At 40.2% G+C, this 14405-nt stretch overlaps 1 protein-coding gene across 1 annotated transcript in view; it reads left to right on the plus strand.

The window, feature by feature from the left end:
• The window catches only part of col11a2 (collagen, type XI, alpha 2), a 42899-nt gene that overhangs the window by 25388 nt on the left and 3106 nt on the right, over positions 1-14405 (plus strand). Inside the window, exons 23-64 of the mRNA XM_015014065.2 lie at positions 146-199; positions 1371-1415; positions 1834-1887; positions 1973-2017; positions 2189-2242; positions 2423-2467; positions 2597-2650; positions 2783-2890; positions 4324-4377; positions 4458-4511; positions 4692-4736; positions 5114-5167; positions 5403-5447; positions 5596-5649; positions 5738-5791; positions 6179-6232; positions 6335-6532; positions 7508-7561; positions 7764-7871; positions 8002-8109; positions 8303-8356; positions 8472-8525; positions 8642-8749; positions 8908-8961; positions 9066-9119; positions 9423-9476; positions 9551-9604; positions 10302-10409; positions 10504-10557; positions 10712-10765; positions 10860-10913; positions 11091-11144; positions 11688-11795; positions 11892-11945; positions 12384-12545; positions 12634-12687; positions 12786-12821; positions 12905-12958; positions 13057-13342; positions 13550-13659; positions 13946-14014; positions 14106-14342. Coding sequence (XP_014869551.2) covers positions 146-199; positions 1371-1415; positions 1834-1887; positions 1973-2017; positions 2189-2242; positions 2423-2467; positions 2597-2650; positions 2783-2890; positions 4324-4377; positions 4458-4511; positions 4692-4736; positions 5114-5167; positions 5403-5447; positions 5596-5649; positions 5738-5791; positions 6179-6232; positions 6335-6532; positions 7508-7561; positions 7764-7871; positions 8002-8109; positions 8303-8356; positions 8472-8525; positions 8642-8749; positions 8908-8961; positions 9066-9119; positions 9423-9476; positions 9551-9604; positions 10302-10409; positions 10504-10557; positions 10712-10765; positions 10860-10913; positions 11091-11144; positions 11688-11795; positions 11892-11945; positions 12384-12545; positions 12634-12687; positions 12786-12821; positions 12905-12958; positions 13057-13342; positions 13550-13659; positions 13946-14014; positions 14106-14342 — 3267 coding nt within the window. The remainder of the gene's footprint in view (positions 1-145; positions 200-1370; positions 1416-1833; positions 1888-1972; positions 2018-2188; positions 2243-2422; positions 2468-2596; positions 2651-2782; positions 2891-4323; positions 4378-4457; positions 4512-4691; positions 4737-5113; positions 5168-5402; positions 5448-5595; positions 5650-5737; positions 5792-6178; positions 6233-6334; positions 6533-7507; positions 7562-7763; positions 7872-8001; positions 8110-8302; positions 8357-8471; positions 8526-8641; positions 8750-8907; positions 8962-9065; positions 9120-9422; positions 9477-9550; positions 9605-10301; positions 10410-10503; positions 10558-10711; positions 10766-10859; positions 10914-11090; positions 11145-11687; positions 11796-11891; positions 11946-12383; positions 12546-12633; positions 12688-12785; positions 12822-12904; positions 12959-13056; positions 13343-13549; positions 13660-13945; positions 14015-14105; positions 14343-14405) is intronic.

A 14405-nucleotide genomic window follows, 5' to 3' on the forward strand; every position in this document is an offset into this window, starting at 1 on the left:
AGTTATATTTTGTAGTAATCTGTGCATGCATTTTTGACTCCTATGGTTGTTGCAAAATAAAGAAACTCTCTAAAATGAATGATCAATCTCTCTTCTTCATTATGCATCTCTGAGTCATCGTTTGTCCTCTCTCTGTGTCTTTAAGGGTCCCCAAGGTGAGCCAGGACCTCCTGGTCAGCAGGGAACTCCAGGAACTCAGGTGAGAAACCATCAGCTGTCTCTGTGTGTCAACTTACTGAAATAATTATGTGCTGAAGTTTTTATCCTCCAGCCTGAGATGCGTTTAAAGCTCCATACATTTTAATTCCTTCATTCTCAATAAATGTGAGGATGCCACATTGTTTTATGTTTATGAAGATGTATTATTGGTTTTGTTTTTTTCTATTTGTGCCAGTATTATGGTCACATAAAAACACAAGAGCCATTCAAGGCTAAAGAGAAAAGACTATGTAAAGGATCTCATTAATACCTTTTCCTGGGCTGGTCTGAATACAGAAACACTTAAACCTTTTCACTTTCTGCAATGGAACAACCGCGAATTTTAACATATTTTTATTAAATTTTTATGACGGACAAATGGGAGATGTTTTTTCCATTCTTTTCCACATGAATGTTTGAAAAGTGCTGCATGCATAGGAATTTTTAACCCTTCACTTCTTTGACTTAAAAAATCACCATATTAGCAAACAGAGACCAGCTGTGTGTCTGTCAATAAAAATGCAGATCTTCTGTGAAGGACCTGTTAGAGAACATTATTGTTCAAACAGCTTCATGAAGACCAGAAGCACAGCTGAGAAGTCAGGAAGGAACCTCTGAAAAAGTCTAAAACGGGATTATTTGATAAAACAGCGATGAACTTTGATCTCTGTTCAATTTATTATCTGAAAACGGAAAGAATGTGGCACAACTGCGAGCCCACTAAGACATGATGGACGTCTAGTCACAGTGACAATGTTTGGCAAAACTTGAAAATTGATGTTCACAGAAACTTAATCCAATCTGATTGATTTTTTTACAAGGAAGAAACAGTAAAAATTTCTTAAGATGTAAAAAGATGTAATAGAGTTGTAGTTGTGAAATATCCACAAAGAATTGAAGCTACATATCATAAGAACCTCTGAATTGTACAGTAGTTAAATATTGTGCAGCCTTAATGTGTAATAGTTGTTTTTATGTCACCAGTCATCAATCGTGTTGCACAGTTTTGAAACAAACTCGATCAGGTTTTTGCTGCTTAGATGCTGAATTCCTCATGTCTGCATCTCAGTAGTATAAGTCCTGGATTTGTTTTATTTATAGATATTCTTGGAGTGTGCATCTACAAAATGTTTTTATAATTTTAGCAAAATTAACTCTGTTTTTCTTTGCAGGGAATGCCAGGACCTCAGGGGGCGATCGGACCACCAGGAGAGAAAGTAAGAAGCCAGAAGCGTCACAGTTTTTTAAATCTTTTTCAGAAGTTATGACACATCTTTAACCAGATTTGGCCACTATTTTAGTATAGAAAATGGATGGATAGGATCATAAAACCTTCATTTTCCAGATGTAACTACTTGGTTAAAGTACATTTCAAAAGAACTGAGAATAATCCTGTCATGTTTTATAATCTCTTCATCTAATTGGGTTCTAGATTTTATAAAAATGTTCTATTATTGATATATGAAATACTTTTGAAATGCAACCTTTCCTGAGTCCTCATCCATTGGCTGCAGACAATAAACACCATCCCACCTTCAACCCTGAAAAGGATAATGTGTCTATATTAAAAAGATTGATGGTTTGGTGGCTTTTACTTATAATTTTAGATTTTTACCATCTTTACTTTCTCTCTAGGGTCCCACTGGAAAACCAGGTTTGCCAGGAATGCCAGGAGCTGACGGCCCTCCTGTAAGTTCGTTTTGATTAATTATTATATTTTTAGATTAAATAAATAACCACACTAAGGCTGAGGCTCTTTTTCATTTATTCTCAGGGTCACCCAGGAAAGGAGGGGCCATCTGGCACTAAAGGAAATCAGGTTGGTGTCACAGGCCTTCAGTTTCTCTGACTCTACCAGGGTTCTGAACATATTTTCATTAAATGCATTTTAAAGTTCATAGAGTTACAATAATAGTGTTTTTGAAAATAACAAATATATTTACGTAAATGTTTTACATGCTTTCAACTCATGGTTCTGTCTTGTCTTCAGGGTCCCAACGGCCCTCAGGGAGCTATTGGTTATCCTGGACCTCGTGGCATTAAGGTCAGTACATTTTATTCTTAATTTATCAAGGTGTTCATTAAAATTTACGTTTTCTCATTGAATGATTGCTAAGTTTGTACCCATGTGTTGCATATCAAAGTGGACATGCAGTGTAAAGTAAACTGACTTTCCAGTTATTTTCCATCTCAGTGCACTGATAATGTGATGCTTTGGTTGCAGGGAGCTCAAGGAATCCGGGGTCTAAAGGGTCACAAAGGAGAGAAGGTTTGTCCTCGATTAATGGTTTAATGCAGTAACTTATCACAGAAACTTTATGACATATTAATCCATAGATGACTAACAATAATACAAAACAAAGACCTGTGCTATATTTTCATCTGCTTTTATTCTCAGGGTGAAGATGGATTCCCAGGAATTAAGGGAGATTTTGGCGTCAAAGGAGAGCGGGTAAAATAAATTATACATCATAGACGGCTGGATTAATGTTTAATAAATTAACTATTTAAAGCCTGATCAGTTTTATGGTTTATTGTTGCTTTCTTTATATACCGAAGGTGTTGTTTTGTATCCTGTTGGTAGGGTGAGATTGGAGTACCTGGACCCAGAGGAGAGGACGGTCCTGAGGGGCCCAAGGGTCGTGTTGGACCCCCTGGTGAGCTTGGACCACTTGGCCTTGCTGGGGAGAAGGTATGAACCTTTAATTTATCTTTCATTTTGTATCTATTTAAAGTGGCATCCAGTGTTATTTTTAAACCAGAGCACATGCACAATGTTTATCTTGAGAACTAAGTGCATAACACTACAGTCCATCAGGCAACTTTAAAAAGCAACAGAAAAACGTAGCAGACTCTCTAACTTCACTGAAGTCTCTTATTTGGGAACCTGAAGGTTTCTCTGTCAGCTGCTGTGACAGAGAAACCAAACCAAAGATTTATGTCAACATTTTTCAGCCCTTTACTTAATTCCTCACCTTAAACAGCTTCAAACGTAGCCACTGCTGGTACTGGAGAAATTTCAGCCAAGGTCCAAATCCTGCTGCTTGCAGCATTCAGCCAGTCCAAAATGCTGCACAGCAGAAAACCTGCAGGATTTTCTCTGACATCTAGGGATTTCACAAAAGCTGCACGTTAAAGGTGCATTCAGGGTCAGCTGGTACACTGGACAGTTCATGTATCAAAACTACTCCAGTGACTTAAACCATTTTTATTCTTAAATATCGGTACAGTTCATACAAGTCTGAACACTAATAGTGTGCACAGTTTTCAAGTGGTTTTCTTGTTGTGTAATCTTCATATCTAGGCTCTGGCAACACATGTTTATTCTTTACTAACTGAAAAAAATCCAAACAAGTCTCCAATCAGTTCTTAATTGTAAACTTTTAAAATCACATTTTTCATAAATTTTCTAAATTCTTTGTTCATACTGAAGATTTTCTTTTTTTAATGTACCAAGCTATTTTGTTTGTGTTGATGAAACGCTGAGTTTAAAGTTACCCTTTAATTTTACCAACTGTTTTGTTCTCAGTGTAATATTGTTGAATTGATGCAACCCAGCAAGAGTTTAGAATTTTTTCTGGTCAACAATTGGAAACTTGATACTCCTTTTACATTTTTTATTATTTTTGAGGGATGTAAGTCTCAGGATTCCCAATGACAGGTAGAGATTTCCCAAAAGCTGCACTCCTGCGCTGCTGGTCAGAAACAAACTGGGTTGAATAAAAATAGTGTTAAGTCTAAAACTACCAGGGCAGAATAATGTTGGACTGAACTGTATGTTTTAGTCAATAATGTTTTTCTGCCCTCCTGTGGTTGTGTCACAATAGTCAAGACAATCAGTTTCTTTTATTGTGTTTAAATGAGAAACAAAACTATGTGGAAATGTTACCCATTACTTCTCATGGAGTATAATTCTGTCTAGTGTTTTTGTTCAGGTCTCTTTAAAAGGAGATTTTTAATCTCAATGAGAAATATCTGCAACTTAAGGTTATGTACAGATAAAATATTAACCATAACAACCAGTTCCTTTGTTAAATAATTTCAGCAAATGTAATAGAAATTAACAATGTAATAGAAATAACTATAGAAAATTGATGGATTGACTGTGAGTATTTTTCCCTTCAGGGTAAACTTGGTGTGCCTGGACTTCCTGGATATCCTGGAAGACAAGGAATCAAGGTAAAAGAAAAAAGTGCAGCTTAAGAATTATTGTTTTTTCATATCACTGCCAATATTGAGATATTTGTTCCTTTTATTAGGGATCTCTTGGATTCCCTGGATTCCCAGGATCAAATGGAGAGAAGGGAACGAGGGTAAGTTTTTAGTCCTGTGAAAGATTTCCTTTAATGTCAGACAATATCAGATGTTATTTGCTGCTAAAGTAATATTGTGATTCTAAGCATAGTTAAACTGCACAAATCCCTTTATTGCTCTGCAGATTGTGTTTCATGCACTTTAAGTATCTAATTCAAGTTTGTTGTTTGTTAAATCAGGGAGTTAGTGGAAAACAAGGACCAAGAGGACAAAGAGGACCAACGGTAATTTTTATTTATTTAGTTATCAAGTTTATAAAAGCTGCATGTCTGTCATTTTGTCAGCAAAACTTTACCTGAACTGAGACCAAAACAATAACTTTGTAATTGTTTTACCTTTGATCTCCTTTGATAGAAGATGCTGCAGTTAAACGTTTAACCTCCAGGGGTCAGCAAAGAAAATATGTTTCTGTAGGGTGTCTATTATTAGTCTTGTAGCAATATGAATATCATGTATGGTTTATTTATACCAGAATGTCTGGTGTATCATTTTATCATTTATCCTTATAACATTTTTATATTTAGATCATAATTCTTTGTTTTTGTTTGTTTGTTTGTTTTTTATTGAAACTTGTTTAATAATTGTTGTTTATCCCATTCAGGGCCCCAGAGGCCAAAGGGGGCCGAGGGGAGCGACTGGGAAACCAGGAGCAAAGGTTTGTCTAAACAATGATTTCATCCAAACTGTTGAGATGAACTTTATTTAAAGGTCCTGTTGATTAATATCATTAAATTAAATACCCAGCCCAAACCATAACATTTGGCTAAAGTTATTTATTTAGAATTGTGCTCTAAACCATTTGGTGCAACATCAGACTGAAACTAATTGTAAAAAATAAAAATACTTTGCTATTTGGAGTGTGTTTGTTTAATTTCCTGTGTTTTAATCAGGGAACATCTGGAAGCGACGGCCCTCCTGGTCCTCTCGGAGAGAGAGTGAGTGTTAATTATGATTTCCATTCACCACAGAAAAGCATCTTCTGATTGTTGACTCGTATATCTGCCAACACAAACATGTATAACACATTCAGTCTCTCTCTTCGTGTCTCTTCTTACCAATTATCTTATCCTGTGTTCCCACCAGGGATTGCCTGGACCTCAGGGAGCCAACGGCTTCCCCGGGCCCAAAGGACCTCCTGTAAGAAAATGTTTTAATTAAATGGTTTTGTAGCTTATATTGAAATTCATTATTTTATTACTTATTATTAATAATAATAATATTACAGGGACCACCAGGAAAAGATGGACTGCCTGGACATCCTGGGCAGAGAGGAGAAGTTGTAAGTTTTATATATTAAAACATTTCCAGATGTGTGAAGTGATGTTTGAGGATCTTCTGACTGTTAGAAACTCAATCAGCAATGATTTTATTCTTTATAAACAATTTGATTGAAATAGATTTTGAGGTAGTGTTGGATTAAACCACCAGTGTTGAGTTTGCTTCAGTTCATCTTAATCTTAGCGAACATTGTTTAGAGATCCTATCTTATTGAAATCTAAATTAGCTTTAAATGTTTCAACATTCTTTTAAAGTAGATTACTATGTTATTGTATTAAATCCACAGATTAAAATAGGATTTGCGTCTGTACCTTCATCAAGCCACTTGATGCTTCTCAGCAGTACGGTGCTGCTGAGATTATCTGTTCATTCAGTTTCTCTTCTGCAGGGTTTCCAAGGTAAAATGGGCCCTCCGGGGCCTCCTGGAGTTGTTGGACCTCAGGTGAGCTGAGGTTTCATCTTGTTTAACTTTTATCACTGTTTTTGTTACGTCATTTTTCTTTAATACTCTTTTCCTTCTGATCTTTCCACCTCCATCTTTTAGGGTCCATCAGGAGAAACTGGCCCCATGGGTGAGCGTGGCCATCCTGGCCCCCCTGGTCCACCTGGAGAGCAGGGGCTTCCTGGTCAGTCAGGAAAAGAGGGCACTAAGGGTGACCCCGGGCCTCCAGGGGGTCCTGGAAAAGACGGGCCCCCAGGCCTGAGAGGTTTCCCTGGAGAGAGAGGACTTCCTGGAACCCCTGTAAGTATAGATAGAAATGCAGAAAACAGGTGTTCCCAAATCAAGTATCTAACTAGATGTGTTTGAAATGTACCTTTAGTAAAAGACGGACTGGGGCACAGTCTCCACATCCCAGCCACATGCAGACAACCAAACATACGCCACTCAAACCACCTGCAGCCTGTTTTCCAAATGGGTTTGTGGTCTCAGTCACAGGCTTTGTGTCTTTCAGTTGAGCCTGAGCTGTTGGTGAATCTTAATTCTCATTGTTTGAATTAGACATGGTGGATATGCAACATGTCCCAAATGTGAACACGTACAGCACGTTGTTGCTCATTTTTACTCAAAGTTTGTACAAAAGTATTTATTATTCCATTTAAAGCTGCACAGTTCTGTATATCAACTCCCAGTCAACATCTCATTGTTGACTGTTAATTCAGTGAACTATAAATGGATGCTATTTTAAGTTTCAACTCATGATTCATGCATTAAATCTGCATTTGGCCAGTTGGATGGACTCTGACTCCCCCAGACAGCAACACCACATTAGTGCGTTAGATTGTTGTGATGCTCACAGGAAATGGAGGGATGTAAAAGAAAGAAGAGTTTGGAGAATATATATTAATCTTAATCATCATCACAATATTCTGGAATAATGTTTTTTTTAAATTGTGCAGCCCTACTAATTAGTTTATCAATGAAATGCTGCTTTTGCCCTGCTTGTAGGGAAAGGTTCATGCTATACCTGTTGCAATGTAGAAAAATCTGTTTTGATAGCTAATTTATAGCAAGTTGTGCAAAGTTAAGTGCTGAAGTTTAGCTGTTTTCAAACAGGGTTCGCTTAGTGAGAAAAACACAAAGTTGGGTTTGACCTAATGTTGGGTTTGAAAGGATCTGCTCTAATTAAAATAATTTGATTACCAGAAATGAGATTTCCTTTTTTAAAGAAAGTGTTTAGTTAAAAACTGATTTCTTCCTCCTGATGTTTCCTTCCAGGGTGGAGGAGGACTGAAAGGAGGAGAAGGACCTGCTGGACCTCCTGGACCTGCTGTATGTTTTTAACCATCTGAGATATTTATATTATTATTTTTAAAAATATGATCTCATATTTCATGTTTAAGTTTTTCAGCTGTGGATTTAGATCAAGTCTAATTTTAGCATAAATCTTTTTCGGTGTTTGAATTTGGCAACGCAACTAAACATTGCAGCAATGACAGCAGGTGATTTAATCTGTTTTCTTGTACTTCTCTAGGGTTCTCCTGGTGAGAGGGGCCCAGCTGGAACTGCCGGACCTGTGGGGCCTCCGGGCCGACCCGGTCCTCAGGGGCCTCCTGGACCAGCTGGAGAGAAAGGAGTCCCAGTGAGTCATATAGGCATTTTTTCTTATCTGCAGTAATTGTCAGTGGGAATAAAAGCTCAGGTAATTCCACTGTGCAGCTGTAGAAAAACTGACCCAAACTTATTGTTTTTTTGTCTTCACTTATGTTAAGGGAGAAAAAGGACCTATCGGCCCGGCGGGTCGAGACGGAGTTCAAGGACCGGTGGGTCTGCCAGGCCCTGCTGGATCCCCTGGAGTACCTGGAGAGGACGGTGATAAGGTCTGAATATGTTTTATTTAAGATTGGCATTCCTACACAGGCTTACTAAGTTCTGGGATTGGTTTATACTTAGTTGAAACAGAATAATAAAAACAACTCTTGAAACAGAAAATAGGCCAAATTGCAAAGGTGTGAGTGAAATATTGGGTGTTTGCATCCCATAATGAAATAAAATGATGTGGTTTTGTTTCAGGGTGAAGTTGGAGAACATGGTCAGAAAGGAGGCAAGGGAGCCAAAGGAGAGCATGTGAGAAACTTCAGTAAAACTTCCATATTTCATCTTAGTGGTAATGTTCAGAGTAACATGTTTCAAAGGAATCTTCTTTCTCTGTTGTTTCATTTTTATATATTGTTGTTTTTAGGGTCCTCCTGGTCCACCTGGCCCAATGGGTCCAGTCGGTCAGCCTGGTCCTGCTGTGAGTTCAAAGTTTGATTTATTACTTCCAGATTTTTAAACCTGGTGTCTCTGCATTTGATTGTTGTTTGAGTTCATCAATGTATTCTTATCTCCACGTCTTTCTTTGTGCTGCAGGGTGCAGATGGAGAGCTGGGACCCAGGGGCCAGCAGGGGCCATTTGGCGCTAAAGGTGATGATGGGACTCGAGGATTCCCAGGGGCTCCAGGACCAATCGGACTGCAGGTAAAAACAAAGTTAAAAGGTTGATTTTCTTGGCTCCTTATCCCAGAATTTAACATATTTTTAGAAGTGATCTGTGCTACAGCTACGTGTTGCTGAAGTCTTTCAGTTGAGCTGCGTAGCTAAAGAGTTTTTATTTAACATTATGTTCTGTCCTGCAGGGACTTCCTGGACCCCCTGGTGAGAAGGGAGAAACAGGCGATGTTGGACCTATGGTGAGTTTCACTAAATCCTAATTACTGTAAAAACATGTGATGTGATTTATTCTGTAAAATAAAATGATATTCAAAAATAAAAACAAAGCCTCTTCCTGTTCCAGGGGCCACCAGGACCTCCTGGACCTCGCGGCCCTGCTGGTCCCAACGGAGCCGACGTGAGTCTTCAGAGCGTCTCTTTCATTTACATCGCTAAAAATGTTCAATTTGTAGGAACATTTAAGAGAAACTAAAACAAATAAAAGAACAAACACAACAACAGTATCAAACAGCTCAGGCTGCAGAAGATTTCTAAAAAATAATTAAATTACTTTCCATAAAGTTAATGTTCATATAATGATTTACTGTCAGTTTGCTCAGTAAAACAAAATTATCTTTTAGTTTTTTCTATTATTAATATGTAGATGTATCATCATAAGATTTCCTCTGTGTAATCAAATACATTTTTGTTTGTGTTTCAGGGTCCTCAAGGTCCTCCTGGTGGTTTGGGTAACCCTGGACCTCTCGGAGAGAAGGTGCAGTGTTTTTGGAAAAAAAATTCTAATTTTAATAAAGGAACAGTTTAAAATGTTCCCTGTTTGCTCCACAGGGAGAACCTGGTGAAGCTGGACCGCCTGGCGTTGGAGGAGAGCCTGGAAAGAAGGTGAGAACCTGCTTCCAACTAGATCTTTAAAAAGTCTGCATGTTTAAAAACAGGTGCAAACTTGATAGCACGCGCAACCCTGATCTACGAAGCAGGTGCAACCAGGATTGCATCAGCAAATGAGCAGAACATGTGCCTTGATTTCTTTCATGCAAGTTTGAGAAACCCTTTAATCTTCATGGCAGCCATTCAGCTCTGCCAAACGCCTGGGCGGACCTAGCCCCGCCTTCAAGACGCAGCTCCTCCTCTGAGCTGCAGTTTCCAAGCTTCAGAGCTTCCGCCTCACAGAGCCACCCTCCCCATGTCTCTCCCACTCAGCTCCTTCAGACTAGCCAGCAGCAATTAGCAAACACCTGGTGGAGCTGCGCCTCTGCTGAACTCATTGTATGAGTTACTTCAACGTAATAACATTGTTAAATTGTTAATAGAGGAGTGATGTCGTGATGACAAGGTGAAGTTTCACAAAGAGCAGGAGTTTTTAAAGAGACAGAAGCCCAATTTAAGATGTTAAATTATAAAGTCAAATTTAGCATTTTTATAAGAAGTAAAAGTAACATAATTACTTGGTTGTAATTGGAAAACACATCATACTGCCCCTTTAAGATCAGGCCCTTGGTGCGGTAATCAGCAGTCACTGTGGTCTCTGATCGATCAGCCGTGTCTGTAGGTAAATAAAGAGTCGTGTTGTCGTTGACAGGGACCTCGTGGAGAGCGTGGAGAGAAGGGAGAGGCTGGACAACCTGGAACAGCTGGACCTGCAGGAGGAAGAGGACGACCCGGAGACGACGGACCCAAAGGAAACCCAGTAGGACACACACACACACACACACACACACCCAGGTGAATGAATTAAAACATTTTAATCCTAAACCTACGTTTGTGTTTCCAACCAATTTCAGGGTCCTGTTGGTTTCCCTGGCGACCCCGGCCCCCCTGGTGAGGTCGGACCCAGAGTGAGTGTCTTTTAGGGTTCTTCATGCATCTTTTGTTTTGTTTTTATTTCAGATCTACTTTCATAGCTGATAACCCAGATTAGCACAGCTGCTCTATACTGGCTTAAATGTTTTGCTAAAGAAGCATAAAATTTAATTCTGACTTTGTTTCCAGGGTCAAGATGGGGCCAAAGGTGAGAGAGGAGAGGACGGAGAACAGGGAGAGTCGGTCAGTAAAAATATGAAACAGTTCAGATCTTAGGATGAAACATTTCAATCTTTTCGTCTCTTGAACGTTATCGCTGTGCTTCTCTATGTCACAGGGCTCCCCGGGACCTCCTGGAGAGAATGGACCTCCTGGCCCGCCAGGAAAGAGGGTAAGAACATCTTCAGTGTTTTATGGTTCACTGCTGCTGATGAGCTGATCTATCAGGTCTGCAGAGAAGCAGCTAAAATTCATCTCTGCTCTGCATTTGATGAACAGTTTATGAAAGGATCTCTTCACGTTGAAACACGAAACATTTAGTTTCATTTCTTTGTGTTTCGCCTGTCAGGGTCCTGCTGGAACAAGAGGAGCAGAAGGACGACAAGGAGAGAAAGGAACCAAAGTGAGTGTAATCATGATGTCTGTTTATACAGGATCACTGTTTGACTTTACGGCCATTTCCAATTCTAGATAATCCATAAATATTTGGTTCTACTTGGGAAAAAATAAACAGGAGACACTTTGGACAATTCAGACTTTGATTACGTCTCTGATCCTCATCACACCAGAGAGAAAGATGATGAAATTCATCATTAAATTATATTTTACTTCTAACCAAACAAAGTCGGAGAAACGAAGGGTATAAAAGGCCTTCTGTCAGATAGTCGATAATGATGATAATCACATGTTTTTTGTTTTATCTCAACTCTAGTACATTAAGCATAAATATCATAAAATGCGACACCTACTGATAGAAACACTTAAAATATTCTTCTAAATCAAGAGTCGATTCACACTGTAATATCACAAACTGCTCTATTGTCACATTTCTCTGAAGTCAGTCGTGCAATAATCTCCACTCTAGGTCACAGTTTTAAGGAAACCATAACCTTCTATCTATGGAGTAACTCAGCAAAATGATGATGATAATTGTGGTTCTTCGCAGGGAGACCCCGGTGCCGTTGGACCTCCTGGAAAAACTGGACCTGTTGGTCCTCAGGGTCAACCAGGAAAACCAGGAACAGAAGGTCTGAGAGGTCTGCCAGGATCAGTGGTCAGTTGGGTTTTATTCTATACGTCTGGGAAAGCAGCAACGACGCAACATTTTATTGATTATTTGATGCCGTCGCTGAATCTGTTTGTGTTTCAGGGAGAGCAAGGAGCTCCAGGAGCTGCTGGACAGAAAGGACCGCCTGGACCGATGGTAGGACAGCAGCTGAGTTTACGTTACAAATGTGTTGAAAACTTTGCCAATATCCCACTAATCTAAAAAAAAAACCCACACAATTTTGCAGTTGTGGTGTTTCGATTGAATAAGAAACTAAATTAAAATCGCATGTAAATCTTCCTCCTGCCACTTCCTGTTGACTCCTTCATCATTTCTGCCAGTAGTAACATCCGGTTGTTAATCACATAAATTTCAATACTTCCGAAAAACCTCTGTATTCTAACACAAAAGCTTTTTATAATTTTCTTTATTAATTGGTCTGTTTATTTTTGTAATTCCAATTTGCACAATGGAAACACTGCTTGCAATCCTCTTTTGTTGTGTCCAGCCTTAAGTTCCCTCTGGTGTCTTCTCCGTTTATCCTTCATTTTGTCGTCCTTCTTTGATCGTCTGTTCCGTCATTTCCTCCTGCAGGGACCTCCGGGTCTGCCTGGTCTGCGTGGAGAACCCGGAGCGAAGGGAGAGAAGGGCCACCAGGGTCTGATTGGTCTGATTGGACCTCCAGGCGAGCAGGGAGAGAAGGGAGACCGAGGTCTGCCTGGGCCGCAGGGATCCTCTGGACCCAAAGGAGAGCCGGTAAGTTCATCATCTACACATAATGCTGCTCATGTGAAAATAAGTGAAAAACCTTTAATAATTTTAGCCACTTCCTGTTTAATGGCAGGGTATGGCTGGAGGCACCGGACCTCTCGGCCCTGCTGGTCCTCCTGGACTTCCTGTGAGTTTCAACACAGCGACAACCCATCAATACTTTTTTTGTCTCATTTAGATTGTATGTAACTTTTAATAAAAAAATAAGATTTGTGATATTTTCAGGGACCTCAAGGTGTCAAAGGAGCGAAGGGTGCAACAGTAAGTTAAAGATATTTCCAAAATAATTTAAAATAAGTAAATGTGAATACATAGAGAATATATCTGATATTAACCAATTTCAGGGAGGATCTGGTCCAAAAGGAGAAAAGGGTGTACAGGGACCTCCTGGGCCTCCTGTGAGTTCTACTTCCTGTTTTCTTTAATAAACTAATATAATATGGAAATCAGCTGTTTCCTGGTCAGTTAGTGGACTAAAGTGTAAATCTTAATCCAGGGCCCACCAGGCGACGTCATTCAGCCGATGCCCATCCAGAGGAGTCCCAAGTCCAAACGCTCCATTGATGCCAGTCAGCTGCTGCCGGAGTTCGACCCGGACATGCCGGCATCGGACACGGCCGGCGCAGAGTTCCTGATGGGCAGCGAGGGCATGGAGGAGATCTTCGGCTCTCTGAATTCGCTGCGGCAGGAGATCGAGACAATGCGCTTCCCTCTGGGCACGCAGGACAGCCCGGCCCGCACCTGCCAGGACCTTCACCTCAGCCAGCCAGAACTCAAGGATGGTACAGAACAAAGTCTAAATATTTACCTGCCGCCTCATTTTCCAGCAGATCTGAGTCACGATTGACGTTCATGTTGCTTAACAATGCTTAGAATGTTAAATTACTAATGTATAAACTCAATTTTATCCGTAAACTTTAACACATGATGATATTATTGACTAAAAGAAAAATGAACATATTTGTCTCTAATTTCTGTTCGTTCTGCAGGAGAATACTGGATCGATCCCAACCAGGGCTGCTCCAGAGATTCCTTCAAGGTCCTCTGTAATTTCACTAGTGGAGAAACGTGTCTGCAGCCCAGGACAGGCATCGACTCGGTCAGTCTGCAAACATTATGAAAGCTTTTCAGCAGTCAGATTATATTTCCAGTTGGAAAAAACTTTGAAAACTGATTTAAATTTCCATGAGGCAGTGCGATTAATCAGCATCATGTTATATTAGCCCTTTGAGCTTTTTAACACTGATAGCCCTGCTGTTTTTATTTTTAGGTTTTGAGAAACTGGTGTTGATTTCTCTTACCAGGTTGCCTTTCATGCTCCATGAAAAGCTCAGCCCAGACCTGTTTAACTAAATTAATGCTCCGCCTCTCGTTTCTGACTGCAGGTGAAGATGAGCAGCTGGACCACAGAGACTCCAGGCTCTTGGTACAGTCAGTTTTCCTCTGGCAGTAAGGTCAGTGACCCGTAAAGTCTTTAACTTTTCATTTTACTTTTCCACATGACTGAGCTGAGTTTCAACATTTCTTTACTCCTCATCCGCTCAGTTCTCCTATGTGGACTCCAACGGCGCGCCCGTAGGCGTCGTCCAGCTGGGCTTCTTGCGTCTCCTGAGCGTCCAGGCCCGTCAGAACCTAACATACCACTGCCACCGCTCCGTGGCCTGGGCCGACCGAAGTGCCAAGAACAACCACAAGAGGGCGCTGCACTTCAGAGGCGCCAACGACGAGGAGCTGAGCTACGAGACCAACCCTTACATCAAAGCGTTGATCGACGGCTGCTCTGTGAGTCCACAGCTGGTTCTGGTCCTGATGTGGAGAAAATGATGAAACGTGCTCTGGGTGATC

The sequence above is a fragment of the Poecilia mexicana genome, unplaced genomic scaffold, assembly GCF_051168715.1.
Source record: "Poecilia mexicana isolate PSO_F unplaced genomic scaffold, ASM5116871v1 scaffold_11, whole genome shotgun sequence".
Lineage (NCBI taxonomy): Eukaryota > Metazoa > Chordata > Actinopteri > Cyprinodontiformes > Poeciliidae > Poecilia > Poecilia mexicana.